This window comes from Canis lupus, chromosome 25, assembly GCF_048164855.1.
Source record: "Canis lupus baileyi chromosome 25, mCanLup2.hap1, whole genome shotgun sequence".
Lineage (NCBI taxonomy): Eukaryota > Metazoa > Chordata > Mammalia > Carnivora > Canidae > Canis > Canis lupus.
Window position 1 is genome coordinate 32,236,455 of NC_132862.1, and position 17,252 is coordinate 32,253,706.

Sequence of the window (17,252 nt, forward strand, 5' to 3'; positions counted from 1 at the left end):
TGAACTTCCAAATCCTTAGTGGCTTATGGGAAACCCTATGGCCTTCTACTCCATTGGCAGCCTTTATTGCCACTAGACTCCTAGCTCTCTCTACTCCAACCATGCTGTGTTTCTTTCAGTTCCTCAAACATCCATGTCACTTCCCACTTCTGGGCCTTTGCACACACTGTGCCCCTGACTACCATACCCTCCTTCTCTTTCCATTCAGCTAACTCCTGTTCATCCTTCAGGGTTTAGCTTAAAGGACAGTTTCTCAGGGAAGCTTCCTTGACTTTCTAGAATTGGTTATGTTAATCTGCCATATGTCTCACAGCACTCTGAACTTTTTGTTCACAGTTGATTTTATTCGTAATTATTTATTTAATATGTGTCTTCACCACCAGAATGCATGTCCCATAGAGGTATTAATGTATCCACACAACTTATAGCTGTATACCTAGTGCCTTGCTAACACCCAGGATCTAGTCAAGTCTCAATAAATAGTTGCTGACTGGTGATTGAAACACAGTTCTTCCTAATTAAGGATCCAGTTCCAGATTGCAGGTATAACTTAAACACCAATCGTCCATGATATTTGTGCTTTCCATAAGCCCTACGACCTTTATTTTTCATTTTACAAATCTTTTTATGTATATACTATATTTCTCTCTTCCCCTTTTCCATCTTCCCAGTGATGTGTCACAAATTGATGTATTTTTATTGGGTGAGGCCCAGGTAATCTCCCTGTTTATAACTCTGGCGTTTCTGTGAGCAAACATGCAAAGTGAACTTTGGTTTATCTCCTATCATAATGTAGCTGCTAATTGCTGGCAGGCAGGCTGTGTTCCATGGTCCACGTGACCAGTGGGGCATGACCAGAAAGGAGCGTGGGGAAGAGTGCACCAAGGGACCCAGCTAGAGGCTGTCTAGCTGGAGTTCCTGCTTCCCTAAAGGCACAGAATAAAACAAGTGAGCACAAGGAGTATGGTTCTGAGGTAAGCAAGGTCCTGAAGATGATACTATTGGGCTTAGCTTTGTGGTCACTGCTCCTCCGTCCAGGGGTGATGTACTGGGCCTCCCAGATCAGTCAGAATTGCAATAATGGCAGTTACGAGATCAGCGTCCTGATGATGAACAACTCAGCCTTCCCAGAGTCCTTGGATAACTTGAAAGAAGCGGTGAATGAGGGAGTGGAAATAGTGAGACAACGTCTGCTTAATGCTGGTAAGAATATGGTCACAGATTTCACCTCCTACCTGTTACCACCTCTGGGGTCAAAGGGTTGCTTAGCAAAGATCTTGAGTTCTTTGCCTGATGATCTACTCTCCTCTAAGGGCTTGTCCCTTTCTATTTCAAGGCAGCGGATACGTAGAAAGATTTAAGTCCTACGGCAATGCGCTCCGTTGATTCACCCTGCTCTTGGAATGACCCCAACCCAGGGAATGCCAGATGTTCACAGTGATAAAGTTCCCCAGACAAAACTGTACAGATGGTCCAGTTTCAAGGAAGCATCATGTTCCTTCTGCAGCTGCTCAGAGGCAATATTTGGTCTGGACCTGAGATTTTGCAGGGTTACTAGTCAAGAAGATGAATTAAGAGAGTTAAATTCATACAGATACTCTTTTTTTCTAAGATTTTTAATCCATCTGTTCACTCTTTACATTTCTGCTATTATAAGACATAATAAAATAAATTTGCAACCAAATTCAGGGTTGCAGTTTTTTTACTGTATCTATTAATTATTAAAATAAACTTTGTAACATGAGATAAAATATATAAAGAGAAAAAAATCACATCTGATAATTTTCAGGCACCTGGATATTTCCAGTGTCTGTTTATATGCCTCTCAGTTTCTTGTTTTTAAGAACATGGTTGGGAGCACTATAGTACAGAAACAGGAACAATTTTCTATCCTTCTGATTTTGTTTCACATTATTCTGCAAGTGACTTTCCTATAGCTGCACAATCTTCATGTGAATCTTCACATCATGTGAGTGGATACATACTATTCCTCAAAGTAGGTATTTTTCCAAACCATCTAATTACTCCCTACTGTATGATTTTCTATTGTTTTTCATTTCTCATGATTCTTTTAAAATACTACAATACAATACTACTATATATTGTATTCATATATATTTTTTTCATTCTTGAGACTTGATCACCAAAAGTATAATTACGGAGTCAATGTCTAAATCATACAACTTAATGTTTATTCATGGTTCTAAAGAAGGTATGTCTTAATATTCTTTATTTAAAATTCTGTGGTAATCAGCTCTTTTCTAGTGCCCAAGCTTCATGGTTTCATTAGGCTCATGGTCTCCTTGCCATGTGGCTAGCACAAGGTATATATATATATGTTTGGTACCTCTGCCAATGACTGTCCATAGAATATAGAATGTATTTAGGCCTCATGGTATACATTTCTGTTCCTAGGATGTTTGTGTTTTAAGAAGTTGTCATAAATAACATAAATTGTCAAATAGTGTAATAACTTTTGCTGTGCAATAGAGATTTCTTTCAATCTTACCTGAGACAAAATCAGTTGTAAATAGATGGATCTGATCTAGATCTATCATGGAAATATAAGACCATTTAATAAAATCTCATTATTTACCAAGACTGTGGCATCACAGAAAGAACTTTTAATTTGAAATCTGAGGACCTAGATTAGAGCCTCTGTCCCAGAGCTTTCTCTCTTTGTGACTCTGGATGAGCAATTTTCCTCTCTGAGCCTTGGTTTCCTTGTTTATTGAATACCTGTCATGTCTAGGTAAGACAGTTAATCTCTTTAGTCATCACAGCTCTGTAAGATTGGCATTATTGACACAGTTTCATGGTGGAGGTTTAATAACTTTGCTGAAGTCATACAGGTTGCCTATTGGAAATGAGATTCCAACCCATATCTGTCTGGTTCCAAAAAGCATATCATATTGTCACTATAAGATCTTTACCCACCATGAACTAACTTTCTCATTAAAATAAGGCAGTGGTTAGACACTGTGGTTAATAGAAGCAGAGATTTGGAATCAGACAGATCTTGGTTCACATTCCAGCTTTTTATCTAACCATTTTCTCACCAGTGACTTGGAGCAAATTACTTAAGTTTTCTGAGCCTCAATTCCCTTACTTTATAAAATCACGATAGGGAATAGTTACCTCCTGTGGATATGGTATGAATTAAATGAGGAAATTCATATAAAATACCTAATACACAGACTGAGACATAGTAAGAATTAAATAAGTAGCAGTTGTTTTATTATTGTCACGGTTGTTTTTTTGTTTGTTTTTTGTTTTTTGTCACTGTTGTTTTTTGTTGAGAATGTTAATGTTGTTACTGCTGTGGTGCTCTTCCTGCTGTTACTTGAACAAGTTACCAGGATATAAAATAAACAGTGTACTAGAGTGTTAAGATCTTGATCTCTGGACTCATATAATCTGAATTTGAATTCCTGATCCATCTATCACTGCTTAATTATAAACACTTTATTGAGCTGTTTATTCCAAGTTCCACTCATCTCATTTACAAAATAGAGTTATGAATGGTGAAGTAGTTGAACAGATAAAGTGAGTGGAGAATTCTGTGGAGGATGAAAGAATATACAATGATGCTCAAATTTTTGTATATGGTGATGCATCTTGTTATATGTATGTTCATGTATAGAAAATTCAAGAAGTACAGTTTGTAATGGAAAGATAGATTCATTTTCTAAACACATTGAGCATTATTATTTGGGGGAAATTCTAAGACAATCTATTTAAGGGCTAAATTGAAGAAAATGAAGAGTTCAAATGTAGGTGATGTCCAAATGGAAGAAAACAATATTTTTTTCCTAGTACTTAGGAAATCTCTGTGGATTTTGAAGAATAGATAGAATTTGGTGGAAAGCATGAATAAAGAGATTCCTTCAACCTAAGGACATCAACATATGGTCCATGGCTAAGCACATCTAGTTCATACCCTTCAAACAATCTCATGTGCCAAGGGGGTCCCATTCCTAGACTCCAGCATGTATACTCAGATTCACTTTGGTCCAACCCCATCCTCAAAGCCCTGGTAGGAGAGAAAGGGTTCTGAGATTACTCTATATTCTATAGTATGCCACTTATCTTCCCAGGACTGAGGTATCATGGTGGGGTAGAGGTGCAGGCAGGATAAAGACAAGGAACAGCACTTGAGGGAACTGTTTATTTTAAAAGTTAAGCTTTGATTTGAAGTCATTACGTTGTCTGAATATTTTTCAGTATTTTCTTGAGAAATCACCTGGGATTTGGGGAGATAAAAGAGAAGAGATTTTCCCCTACCAGATTAAAAGACAAAAGCAAAAACAGTTCACATAACCATAAAATGTTGAGAGGCAGCAGCAGAGTACATACAATACGTTCTACAGAAGTGGCTCTCAAACTTTTTAGTCTCAAGACCTCTTTACACTCCTAAGAATAATTGCAGGCTCTGTAGAGTTTTGTTTATATAGTTAAATTTATTGACATTTACTATATTGGAAATTAAGATTGAGAAATGTTTTAAAAATTTGTTTATTGATTAATTTAAAATAACTATAAGCACTTTATCTGTTCACATAAATAAAATTTCTTATTAAAGAAAACCTATATTTCTCAAGCCAAAAAATAAAAATAGGTGAGAAAAATATCAATTTTTATTTTTGTACATCTTTAATGTCAGGCTTAATAGAGAATGGCTGGATTCTCATATCTCCTGCATTTAATCTGTTGTAATAACACAATTAATATTATAAAGCCTCTGGAAAACTACTATATGCTCATGAGAGGAGAGTGGACATAACAAAGAATGTCTTAATGTACTTAGAATAGCTTTGACCTCCACGCCCTCCTGAAAGAGTCTTGAGGTACCTCTGGATTCCATGACCCACACTTTGTAAACTGCTGTTCTACAGCATATCAGTTCTAGAATCAGGTGGTCCTAGATTCAAAACTTCAGCTGTGTAACCCTAAGCAAGATAATCTACCTCTCTAGACCTCCATCTTCTCATTTTTAAGCTAGGAAGATAAAATATTAATTAACCTCATAGGATTCAGGGGAGGATTAAGGATTAAAACAATGCATGCAAAAAATTCATAGCCCAATGCTAAGCTTATAGTAAGAGAGATCATGCAGGTCTGTTCTGTCTATAAATGGATGAGGAACTGGGGCCCCAGAGATGAAGTCACTTGCCCGAGGTCATACTTAATAGATGTTGGCTCCCCTTCTCCTAGGTCCTGTACAGGATTTATACTTGGGTTTTGTGTGCCTCTCCACCATGGGCTACCTGGACCATAGGATTTTTAAGTGGGTCATCTTCAGTGCCCTTCATGGTGGCAGAAGGGAGCAGAGCTGTCATAGGGATGAAGGAAGAGGACCTATCTTATATATTAACAGCTGCTGGTGTGGCCATCTTCCCAAAGCCCTGTTTTCATCACTCCCTGACTCCTCTTGCTGTTTTCTAAGACCATCTCCAACACTAGTCCCCACATGTACTCTCCTTTTCTTCTGGGACACCCACAGACTGACTCATACTGTTCTCTGGGCTTCATATACCCTATATTCTCCCTATTGTTATGAAAATTAAATAACAAAAAGGGTACAAAGTATTTAGTATTATGGCTGGCACAGGACTACATTCAAGTGTTCATTGTTATTAAATATATCACTGGCCCCACCTCTTCTATTAATTTTCTCTGACTAGTCTTATAAATTGGCCTCTCCTATTTGATTAGACCTATTGCCAACTCTTATTGAGATCCCTTACTGAACAAAGTATCAGAATAAGTGTTCTTTATAAAAGATTTTATTTATTTGAGAGAGAGCATGAGAGAGAGAGAGAGATCACAAGCAAGAGGGAGGGGCAGAGGGAGAAGCAGACTCTTGCTGAGCAGGGAGCCCTATGCAGGACTCCATCTCAGGAGCCTGAGATCATGACCTAAGCTGAAGGAAGACTGATGGAGCCCCTGGGGGCTGAGAATAAGTGTTCTTGAATTAACCCTCCCTCCCTGAGAAGAGGCAAGAGGTAAAATGCTCCCTAATTGATAGACACATCTCTGAGGTGGCTGTAGAAGTGCAAAGACTATTTCATTCTCTGTCTTTAAAAATATTTTTATTTGGATGTTCAGAACAATAACTCCTGTTGTTGACAGGCTTTACTCTTTCAAAGGTATTAAAATTATGACATTTAATAATTATTATCTTAATCCCATCTTACGTATAAGAGAACCAAGTTAGAGAAATTCAAATGGCTTGTGCAAGAACACACAGAAAGTCACTCATACTGCAACCAGCAGTGTGACTAGCAATGGAAATTTCCAGACTTCCTGTGTAAGGGCTTGGCAGGATGCCTCTGCTTAGGAATCTAAAATTTGTCCTAAATATTTTTTATTGCAGGGAGACAAAATGTAAGAGACAGAGCTTGGTCAAATGGTTGTGCTGTCTTTTTATTCCCTTCCAGAATGTAGTATCTAGCAATACTCAGGGATATTATCATCAATGCTCTTGCCTTCGTCTGAAGATGATCCATTATCCAAAGATCCTGGACTCTGATGGACACAGTTCACTGTGGCTTGGGGGCAGACCACAGGGGGGCAGCATGCATGGTGGCAGCAAACAGAATCAGCACCTTGGGAAAGTGAAAGAACAGATATCATAATGTGTGTATCTTTGCTTTCCTAACACTCTCCAGACATGTAGAAGAAATTTGCTGAGACTACAAGTGTGAAAAGAGGATAGCCATGAACACAATAAAAATGTTGTCAAACTGGACTGTGGGATGGTTGCACAAATATATATACTTGCTAAAAATCATTGAATCATACACTTAAAATGGATGATGTTTATGGTGGATAAACTATACCTCAATAAAGCTGTTGAGAGAGAAAAAGACAGAAAGAGAAAAGAAGTGATAGGGAGTAATGTAAACTCAGAACTCAAATATTCCCAGGCCTGAAGATGAATATCCATTTTTTCCCTGCATTGACTGGCAAAAAGTAAATCTAATGACTGACTACAAGCTACTGAAACATAACACCTCTGTTCTCTTTTTCCTCATTTCTGGATAACAGGCAAAAATGTAACTGTGAATGCTACCTTTATCTATTCAAATACTGTCATTTATAAATCAAGTGACTGCCGGAGTAGCACCTGTGAAGGCATCGACCTACTCAGGGAAATTTCAGTAAGTAAATGCTGTTTAGGTATCGCTCATACTTCTTGCTCGGCACCTGTCCGTGAACATCTCTTATGTCATCTCTAGTCACAGAGCTGAGTGTTTTGGAGAGAGGATAGTCTGACTTCATTTCCATATATTTCTCAAGTGATGAGGGGCCTCTGGGAATCAGGGAAAGTGGGGAGAAACTTCTATGTTCTATTTGTACACTATCAGTGTTTCACAGGGGAATTATTTTGTTTTAAATTGTCTTCAAAACTTGTTAAAAATGTAAATGTTGGCATTAGCTGGTCTTCTTTTATGTCCCTCAGGAAGTACATGAGATAAGGCCCTAGGCTAGAGATCTCTGTTTTGAGTCATCACCATTATATGTGGTCACAGATTAATTGCTGAAGGGCTGAATCTGCAACCTAAATTTTAAAGTAGTTAACTGTAATGGTAGAGGGTAGAAATGAGAAGGGAAAGATTCTTGCTCCTCCTTACTCCCAACTCCCAAACCCAGTCAAGGCTTTATGGAGTGAAAGAATGTTCCAGGCTCTCTAGAGGCAAGTAACTGTGCAAGAAGCCTTTTTCCCACAAAAACTCAAGACAGGGCTCTTCTAGAAGCAGAGCACTGGGTGTAGAACCATGGTTCAGAAGCTTTGATCAATAGCATCACCCTGACCAGAGGGGTCCGCTCATGTCAGGAGGAGTGGCTGATTATAGTGATCTGTCTCAAAATTGGGGGAGCCAGGAGTGAGAATGGGGAGTTTATGCTCCCCTTTATGATGCCAGGCATGTACTTTGTCCTTAACCTCTATAGATGGAGGTAGGCCTTGGTTTTCCAAAGCCAGGGATGGAATGTTCCTAATCACATTCCTCTTGAGAAGTAGTACCAGACACGATCTACAATCACCCACTGTTCACATTGCATTTTGTTCTCTTTAGCTCTGTTTTGTAGCTTTCCTTAAACTGCAACTTGCCCTCTTCCTCCAAAGCACCTCCAAACCTAGTCTTCCCACAATCTGGCCCACAGATACTGCTTGGGTTACAGTTTGTCAGTCCTTCTCCCTGCACCCAGAATCTTCCTCTGGACGAAGAATCTAAGTTCACTTATAGGCCAAATGTCCTTCTTCCACTCGGAGCATCATCACTTTCTCAGAATTCTTTCTCCCTTAGTGCCTGAGGCCCAGCCCAAGGCACTGTATGTTGCTCCTTTCTTGGGAGGCCCCCTTTCTTTCTTTCTTTTTTTAAAAGATTTTATTTATTTATTTATTTATTTATTTATTTATTTATTTATTTATTTATTCATTAGAGACACAGAGAGGGGCAGAGACATAGGCAGAGGGAGAAGCAGGCTCCCTGCAGGGAGACCAATGCAGGACTCCATCCCAGGACCCCGAGATCACAACCTGAGACAAGGCTCAACCACTGAGCCACCCAGGTGGTTGAGCCTTGTCAGGAGGGCCTCTTTCAAACCTTCTGGAGTGCCTTCCCCTCTTGCCCTTCTTTCCTGTCCATTTATTCATTGTTTTCATTTTAGAGATTTGTTTTTCTTGTCTTTCTTGTTTTTTTCCTACAGAACAACAAACGAATGGGCTGTGTCCTCATGGGGCCCTCGTGTACATATTCCACCTTCCAGATGTAGTAAGTAGTTTGGTCTGTTGTTATTCTAATGCCACTGTAAGTTGAAGTCAGGGCATGATATCACTATTTAAACGATTTATCAAATAGCAGTCTAGTCGAGGCAATGCAGTCAGAGGTGTTGGAACCCTTGCATTTTGCTACTTCTCCCTAAGTGTCATTGTCTTATCCAGGTAGCTCTGCCTTTGCTTACTGTGGGGTGAATAACTGTAGCTATTCAGCTCCAGTTACTAACATCTGAGCCTGAGACGCAAGATGGTATAGGTAAAAAGTGAGATTCCTGGCAGGAGACAGGGAAGACAATGAACTTGGATAATTTGAGGAGTTTAATAAAGGAAATCTTCACTAAAGTATGAGCAGAGTGTATGGAAAGACACAGGAAAAGTATAGCACCCAGGGCACTAGCAGGGCTCTGTTCTATTCCTGAGGCCCTAGAAAAAAGGAAAATAGCAAGGTATTTCACAGCACTGATGATTATATAGTTAACATAATAAAGTACCTTCCACAGTGCCCTTATCAGCTTAGGGAAAAAAAAAAGTTTCCAGGGTGCTTGTGTAGCTCAGTCAGGTAAGTGACTGCCTTTAGCTCAGGTCATAATCCCAGGAGTCCTGGCATCCAGCCCACTTTAGGCTCCCCGCTCAGCAGGGAGGCTGTTTCTCCCTCTCCTTCTGCCCCTCCCCTGCTCCTTCTCTCTTTTTCTCTTTTCACTCACTCTCTTTCTCAAAATAAATAAATGAATAAATAAAATCTTTAAAAAACAAAATAAGAAATTTGTAAAGTTTCCAATATATTCCACAATAAAAATATTTCTCTGCCTTTGGGAAAATCATCCTCATCCCTTCCATTGATTTCACTCAGTGCAATTCTTATAATTCTCATCACCACAAAACATTTTGTTGTGCCAAATCACATCTTCCCCAAATCAAAATCCCTCTTCCGTGCCTTTCTTTCATCTGTTCAGTCTTCCCCTGAATCAAGGATCACCTTTGTCTAGATAGAGAAAATTATGCTGAAGGTAAAATTAAATTTCTGAAATTTCTATCGCAAAGTGTGCTTCTGACACCTCCTACCAGCTCTACAAACACACTCAGATGTTCAGACCCACTATGTGCCACAGACACATCACAGAAACACTTTCTCAGCTCATCTTCCATATCAAAGTATGGGCAGATACGGACTCTTACTCTTCCTTGTGCTCATTCCCAACTGTCATATTATCTGAACACTTATTGATTTGCTGTAGAATGTGCTCAGAAGGAAAGGAGAAGTAGGAAAATTGATTCACTATTTCTGAGGACCTTCCATGTGCAAAGACACATTTTGGCTTTGTCGCAGTGGAGATCATTAAGTAAAACACAGCCTCTACCTGATGAAATAGAGAAGGTGACGGGAGCACTGGGACCAGTACAAGGCAGAGCGTGATACCCTCCATTGAAGAAACACAGGATGATGTGGGGTGCTCAGAAGGAAGGAGCCCCAACTTGTTGGTAGAGCGAAGCTCAAGAGGGGAAGAGTTTCAAGGAGAAGATAGTCTATAAGTTGAGTGTTAAAGAACAGGTGAAATTTTAAAGGGTAGCAATGAAGGGATAAGCATCCCAACCAGGCAGAGGGAGCATTATGTGTGAAAGCAAAGAAGTAGAGAAGTGTAGAGATTTTTTGCACATCAGTAGTTAACTGGTGTGCAAGAGATGAGCAGGGGAATAATAGAGATAAAACTAGAAAAAATAAGTAGGGCTATATTTGAGAGGTCATGAGTTCCAAGTGAGGGAAGTGTATTTAATTAGATTTGTATCAGAAACAAATAAGATTATGCAAGGAGGTGCCATACAAAGCAGCTCAAGTTTGGGAAGAGTAAGTTCCAACGGTATACAGGATAGGCTGAGCACACAGGAGAGACAGGTGGGGAAAGTCATTGGGGGGCTGAAGAGAAGAGGGCTGAACTAGCATATAAACAGTTGACATGGAAAGGAGGGATAGCCTTTAAAGATACTTAAGGGTAGAATCAATAACATTTGATAACTGTTGGAGTGAGGGATGGAAAGTAGTCAAAAAAAATAACTAAAATAAATAGGGTAATAAGGATAGGAGCAGTTTTGAGAAAAAAATAAAAAATAAATTTGACCATGGACACAGGGAGTCTGAGATGCAAGCAGAACACCTAGTGAAACCCTTCAGTGCAGTACTCAAGATGGAAGGGATGTGTTGCTTTGCTTCCTTTACCAAGTGCACATGAAAAGTCTTCATATGACTCCAAGGACTGGAGATACGGAGGTGAACAAGCCAAATACGACCTCTGTCTTCATGGAGATTGCAGTCTTGTGGAAAAGACAGATAGGAAACACATGCCCACTTCAGGAATCAAGGAAAAGTTCTGAAGGATAAAGAGATATTTAATTCAGGACTCAATGGATCAGTAAGATTCAGCCAGGCAAAGAGGCAAGGGGAACAGCATTTCTGGCTTATGTCCAGGCCCTAATAGAGAAGAAAGTTGACATGTTTCAGGAACCACAAGAAGATTCATGTGTTAAACGGGGAAGGAAAACTGTAAAATTATCAGGTGATGTGTATCTTAAAGTAATCCGTAGAAGAGCCAGAAGTAAGGCAATGCAAAGATGGAAAAGTATGGAGGATATCTTTCAGGCTCCCTGACATCTATGGTAGTTGTGGGGGCCATCGTCTGTTCTCTTAGCCCTACTCCCCCAAAGGCATATGTCCCAGCCTACATGTTATGACAATTCATTTTAGGATAAATCAAAGGAACCACACCACCACATAAACATGAAAATACCCAGAGTATCTTAAAGCTTAACATATGCTCAATAAATGTTGTTCTAAAATTTCCCTGTGTGGGAGGGACACCTATTTAAGTTAGAAACCCACTTGAACCCATTTATAACCAACCACAGGCGGAAACAGGTTAAAGAGGAATCATATTTGTTCTACTTAAGTTAATCCTGACATTGGTTTCTTTCTCATCTTATGGTTAGCCTTGACACAGACTTGAACTATCCCATGATTTCAGCTGGGAGTTTTGGATTGTCATGTGACTACAAAGAGACTTTAACCAGGCTGATGTCTCCAGCTAGGAAGCTGATGTACTTCTTGGTTGACTTTTGGAAGGCCAATAATTTGCCATTCAAAGATTATTCCTGGAAAACTGCATATGTTTTCAAGAATAGCACCGAGTCTGAGGACTGTTTCTGGTAAGCAGGACCACTTATATGCTTCTAGCACTGGCCATGAACTCTCCACCCAAGTATGCAAAAGAGTAATGGTACCACATTTAGGGAAATGCAAGAATCAACCCTAAGACCTCTTCCTAGAAACTTTGGGGTGAACTTAGAAAGCACAATACTCCATTTCACCCAGTAAATAAAATATTCCTGTCAACTCTGAGTTTTTGTACTATAGACTCAAAGGTTTCAACTTATCTGTGATAATGAAGTTTATAGACAGAGCAGCCTTCCTTCTGCTAATAGCAGGAAACCATTATAAGGTACCTGACAAATGTCTACCATTTGTTTATATACACGAAGATTCCCTAAAACTTCTATACTTTTACTAAACTAGATATCCACCATCCAGACTATTGATACCATGGTGTGAACCATCTGTTGTGTTGATAGTGGAAATGAATCTTAGATGAACAAGTTCCAAGACAGATCTGTAAGCAATGAGCAAACAATATGGAAGGCCATGAAGAAACTAAGCTGGTTTCTTAGAGTTTCTCTTTTATCTTCTTTAGGTACCTCAATGCTCTGGAGGCTGGAGTCTCCTATTTTTCTCAGGAACTTAGCTTCAAGGAAATGTTGAGGCGAGATGACCAATTTCAGGATATCTTAATGAACCAGAATAGGAAAAGCAATGGTAAGAAGACATGGAAATAATTTTTTGTCAATTTCTTCCTTACAACTACCACATTTTTATGAGTTGTTTTGACAGATCTATTACCACAAAGCTATCCTCATTACCTCCATATATCTTGTTCACTCGCGGAGATGCAGAGTTGCATGCAACTCCATCATATTATTCCTCTTATTGATTAAAACTCTATCCTATCAGAGAAAGGAGAAAGATAGTGTTGAATAAACACATTAAACATCATAAAAGTAATGACGAAAACCTAGCTTTTATAAACCAAAATGATATGACTCACCATTGATAAACTGCTTTTTAAGTTGATCTCAGTGCATCTATTATTGGATTTATGACTAATCTTCACACATTCTGAACCCTGGGCCTGTGATGACCAAGAGGATCTATTTACTGATATCTGACTTCAATTAAAATTACAAGGTTAGCAGACCATCTCACTTTCATCTGTCCCCGTATCTCACATGACCAGTGATCTCTCAGCTAACAGGTCAAGTATGGGATAAAATCATCCTTGCTAAGTTATGACGCGATTCGTTTCATTTTCCAATAGTTCTCTTTACAAATAAGATATATCAGGAGCAAAGGAATAACTTGTGGACCTTTCCTACAAAGGGAAGATGCTTGCTCACTAGGAATTCCTAGTATCACTCAAATCATCACCTGCTGGCATTATTAAGCATTTGTCATACTAAGAAACTTCCACGTACGAAACATTGCCAAGATGTGGGGGGGGGGGGAGTATAAATATCCCTTAAAAGAAGTATTCATGTCCCTAAGGTGTTTACAATTCAATTGAACAAATAGTATATAAAAAGATGCAATGAAATGTCCCCCCAGCTCCACTTTCTCATAGTCATGCATTTGGGAAATCTGGTGGCAAAGAGGAGTAAAGCTCACAGAATGACATTGGACTCTGCCACTGAAATCCCTAAGACTGAATTCTGAGTTAAAAAGCTATAAACAGGGGATCCCTGGGTGGCTCAGTGCCTGCCTTTGGCCCAGGGCGTGATCCTGAGTCCCAGGATCAAGTCCCACATCGGGCTCCCTGCATGGAGCCTGCTTCTTCTTCTGCCTGTGTCTCTGCCTCTCTCTCTCTCTCTCTCTCTCTCTCTCTCTCATGAATACATAAATAAAATCTTTAAAAAAAAAGCTACAAACAAAGCTCAAGGGAAGTTGCTTAGGAGCACTACATAAATTCTCAGATTTCCTTGACTATATCTTTTTCAACCACTTTACAATTGGTGAGGTGCAGATCACTTATCAATGAAAACAGTTTTCATAACTACTCCAATCTGGTAAAAGAGAATAAACACTGAATTGATTCATAAAGTTGAAAATAAGAACTCTGCCATCTACTTGTTTTTTAACCTTTTGACATCTTGGCTTCCAGTCTCCTTAAATCAATGAAATTAAGGGAATGGACCAGAGGATTTTAAAATCTCATACAATTTTACTCTGACACTACACCTGTAACGAACGAACAAACAAACAAACAAAAAAAGCAAAAGACAGTAATTGATGAATTGGTGCTAATCTTAAAACATAAATGTATCATGGACCTACTGTTTGTATATAGACTGTTGTGTATTTCCGTCCTTATCTTACCCTCTCTCCTCCAGTGATTGTTACGTGTGGTACACCAAGCACCATCAACTCCCTCAAGGGAGACCGGGCAGTGGCTGAAGACATTGTGATTATTCTAGTGGATCTATTCAAGTAGGTATAATATTGGAAAGTAATATTGGAAAGAACTCTTCTCTTTTCAGAAAGGAAAGATTCCCAGGATTTCCAAAAGATGCATTCTCTTTTCTCTTGCTTTGCAAAGACTTGAATGGGGTTCAGTCATTAAAATATGATAATATTTTAATGAATGTTTTATTCTTTCATCATGCCCTCATTTTCATTTAATTAACTGTGGCCTTAGCAGACATGCATATCTTTGACGTCATTATCATGTCTAAAACAGAAGATTTATGACCCATTAACCCCATATGTCTACTCATCTACAGAGATCCTCGTCTCCAGCCTGATTTTAAGATATTTTTCCAGGCAGTGGTAAATCAACCAATAACCCAAAAACATTATTTTTGAGAACGTGGGCCTTATCTGTGCCTTCTATTGCTAATGGCCTTTGATCCTAGATTATTTTTCCTTTGCCACCTTTGGTAAAGAAGAAAGTTTCAGTTACATGAGTTTGCTTTTCTGCCTTCTGTGATCCAGTCACAGTAGTGATTTTATCCTCTGTAATTCTCTAGAACTAGAGAGAGAAAATTCTGGAGAATACAAACCATCTTCCTTTCCTTATATTTCAATATTTATTTTTAATTTTTTAAGGGCAGCCCGGTTGGCTCAGTGGTTTAGCACTGCCTTCAGCCCAGGGCATGATCCTGGAGACCCAGGATCGAGCCCCACGTCAGTCTCCCTGCAAGGAGCCTGCTTCTCCCTCTGCCTGTGTCTCTGCCTCTCTTGTTCTCTGTGTCTCTCATGAATAAATAAATAAAATCATAAAATAAAATAAAGGTAATTCCAGGGCTGCATTCCTCGGGGATCCCTGGGTGGCTCAGCGGTTTTGTGCCTGCCTTCCGCCTGGGGCATGATCCTGGAGTCCTGGGCTCGAGTCCCACATCGGGCTCCCTGCATGGAGCCTGCTTCTCCTCTGTCTGTGTCTCTGCCTCTCTCTATTTCTGTGTCTCTCATGAGTAAATAAATAAAATCTTTTTTAAAAAATTGGAATGTAATTAACATACAGTGTTATATTTTACCACTCATCTTCTAATATGATTGGAGACCCTACAAACTGTGTCAAGATGGTATTTGAGTCAGATTGAACTTATAGAAAGTGTCACTGGTGCACCTGTGCCCCTTGCCCCATTGGCTAGATCATATGACCTCACTTATCTGATTGCATCATTAATCATTATACCAGTCTCTACTCAGACTGGATACTGTTTTTTTTTTTTTTAAATTTTTATTTATTTATGATAGTCACAGAGAGAGAGAGAGAGGCAGAGACACAGGCAGAGGGAGAAGCAGGCTCCATGCACCGGGAGCCCGACGTGGGATTCGATCCTGGGTCTCCAGGATCGCGCCCTGGGCCAAAGGCAGGCGCCAAACCGCTGCGCCACCCAGGGATCCCTGGATACTGTTAATGTACTACATATTTCCCATATTTACCTAGTCACTTCACCCATACTATACGTACTTGTCATAGTGTTAAGAGGAATGAAACATAGGAACTGCAGGTCTATTTGACTACTAGTTGTTCGTTAAGGTAATCCAATCAATCAATAGCCTTTTAGCTTCAAAATACAGGAAAGAAGACAAAGCTATCAATAGTTCCTTCCTACAACCACATTGACAGCCACTTTCAATAGTTGCTTTGCCCTCTGGAAGGAGTCCTCAATGTAGCCAGGTTGGTGTAATCTTACTTTTAGCAAATCCTCAACCACCTGCCAAAGTGTTGGCATTCCTTTGTCACTGTACTCAAAGGACACCTGGCCATGTTGTGGGAAGATCATGAGATTTATTTGAAAGCTGATACTAAGTGGCTTTCAAATTGTAATTCTGACACTTCTGGTTTATTTGACTTTTGGATATTACTTAGAATCTTGAAATTAAAACTTCTCTTTTGTAAAATGAGAATAAAGATGCCTACTTCATAGGAGTACTTTTAGGATTAGGTATGATACTATAAGCAAAATACTCAGTCTAGTCCTCGGTGCATAGATGTGTTCACCTACTGTTTGAATAGTAAATTATAGCTAACCTAGTTATAACAGTTCAAACATGTTAGATTCTTTGCATATTAAAACACTCAAATGATCTGGAAGCTTGGAAACTATATGATTTGCAGCACAACCTTAGACAGTTTTGAGGATTTAAAATAGACCTACTATCCCCGAGGAGTTGAGGATATGAGATCAATACACTAAAGTCAAGGAGCTTACAGTGTTAGAGAAAATGTTTAGTCTCTTCATACTTATGTTTCGCCATAAATTTAATTTATCAAATTCCTCTGTATCCTATCCCAATATATCTAAACTATTATGAACACCTAAAGAAAAGAAAGTTTCCATATATAAACCAAAGATCAGTAAGCCCTGAAAGCGAGCACTAGCTCACATGTACAGCTGCAAAAAAAAAAAAAAAAAAAAAAAAAAAAAACCTCCCTCTTAGGGCACCTAGGTGGCTCTGTCAGTTAAGCATCTGCCTTTGGTTCAAGTCATGATCCCAGAGTTCTGGGATTGAGCCTTGCATCATCAGGCTTTCTGCTCAGCAGGGGAGCTTACTTCTCCCTCTCCCTCGGCCCCCTCCCCCAGCTTGTGCTCGCCCTCCCTCCCCCCCTCAAAAAGAGATAATAAAGTCTTTAAAAAAAAAAAACCTTCCTCAAAGACGTATCTGTGTTTTGATCTTCCTGTCCACTTGTGGGTGTAAACCACAGCCCTCTTACTCAACTTAGCATATTAGAAGACAATAAACCTATCTGGGAAAGTAGAAAGTTTTACAGGTTTTGGAAAAAAATGTTTATAACTATTTCAAGGCTGGCATTGTAGCTTGTGGGATTTGTAGAAGCTCCATATGATTTTTAGAAGAACCTAA

General features: G+C 39.3%; 1 protein-coding gene and 1 long non-coding RNA gene across 7 annotated transcripts in view; one reads left to right on the forward strand and one right to left on the reverse strand.

Annotated features, from left to right (window-relative positions):
• Nucleotides 1-830: 830 nt before the first annotated feature.
• GUCY2C (guanylate cyclase 2C) overlaps nucleotides 831-17,252 on the forward strand; it is a 73,050-nt gene continuing 56,628 nt past the window's right edge. Inside the window, exons 1-6 of one of the 2 annotated variants that reach the window (XM_072798940.1) lie at nucleotides 831-974; nucleotides 7,051-7,163; nucleotides 8,716-8,780; nucleotides 11,765-11,980; nucleotides 12,523-12,644; nucleotides 14,273-14,369. In XM_072798940.1, coding sequence (XP_072655041.1) covers nucleotides 8,728-8,780; nucleotides 11,765-11,980; nucleotides 12,523-12,644; nucleotides 14,273-14,369 — 488 coding nt within the window. In that variant the 5' untranslated portion in view covers nucleotides 831-974; nucleotides 7,051-7,163; nucleotides 8,716-8,727. Of the gene's footprint in view, nucleotides 1,204-7,050; nucleotides 7,164-8,715; nucleotides 8,781-11,764; nucleotides 11,981-12,522; nucleotides 12,645-14,272; nucleotides 14,370-17,252 lie in introns of both variants that reach the window. The other variant, XM_072798939.1, reaches the window with a different exon arrangement.
• The window catches only part of LOC140617453 (uncharacterized), a 143,209-nt gene continuing 132,362 nt past the window's right edge, over nucleotides 6,406-17,252 (reverse strand). For 3 of the 5 annotated variants that reach the window (XR_012017683.1, XR_012017684.1, XR_012017682.1), the window contains 3 exons: nucleotides 12,749-12,832; nucleotides 12,527-12,615; nucleotides 6,406-6,608 (listed from right to left, as the gene is read on the reverse strand). This is a non-coding gene — a long non-coding RNA (uncharacterized lncRNA). The remainder of the gene's footprint in view (nucleotides 6,609-12,526; nucleotides 12,616-12,748; nucleotides 12,833-17,252) is intronic. The other 2 variants (XR_012017685.1, XR_012017686.1) reach the window with 2 other exon arrangements.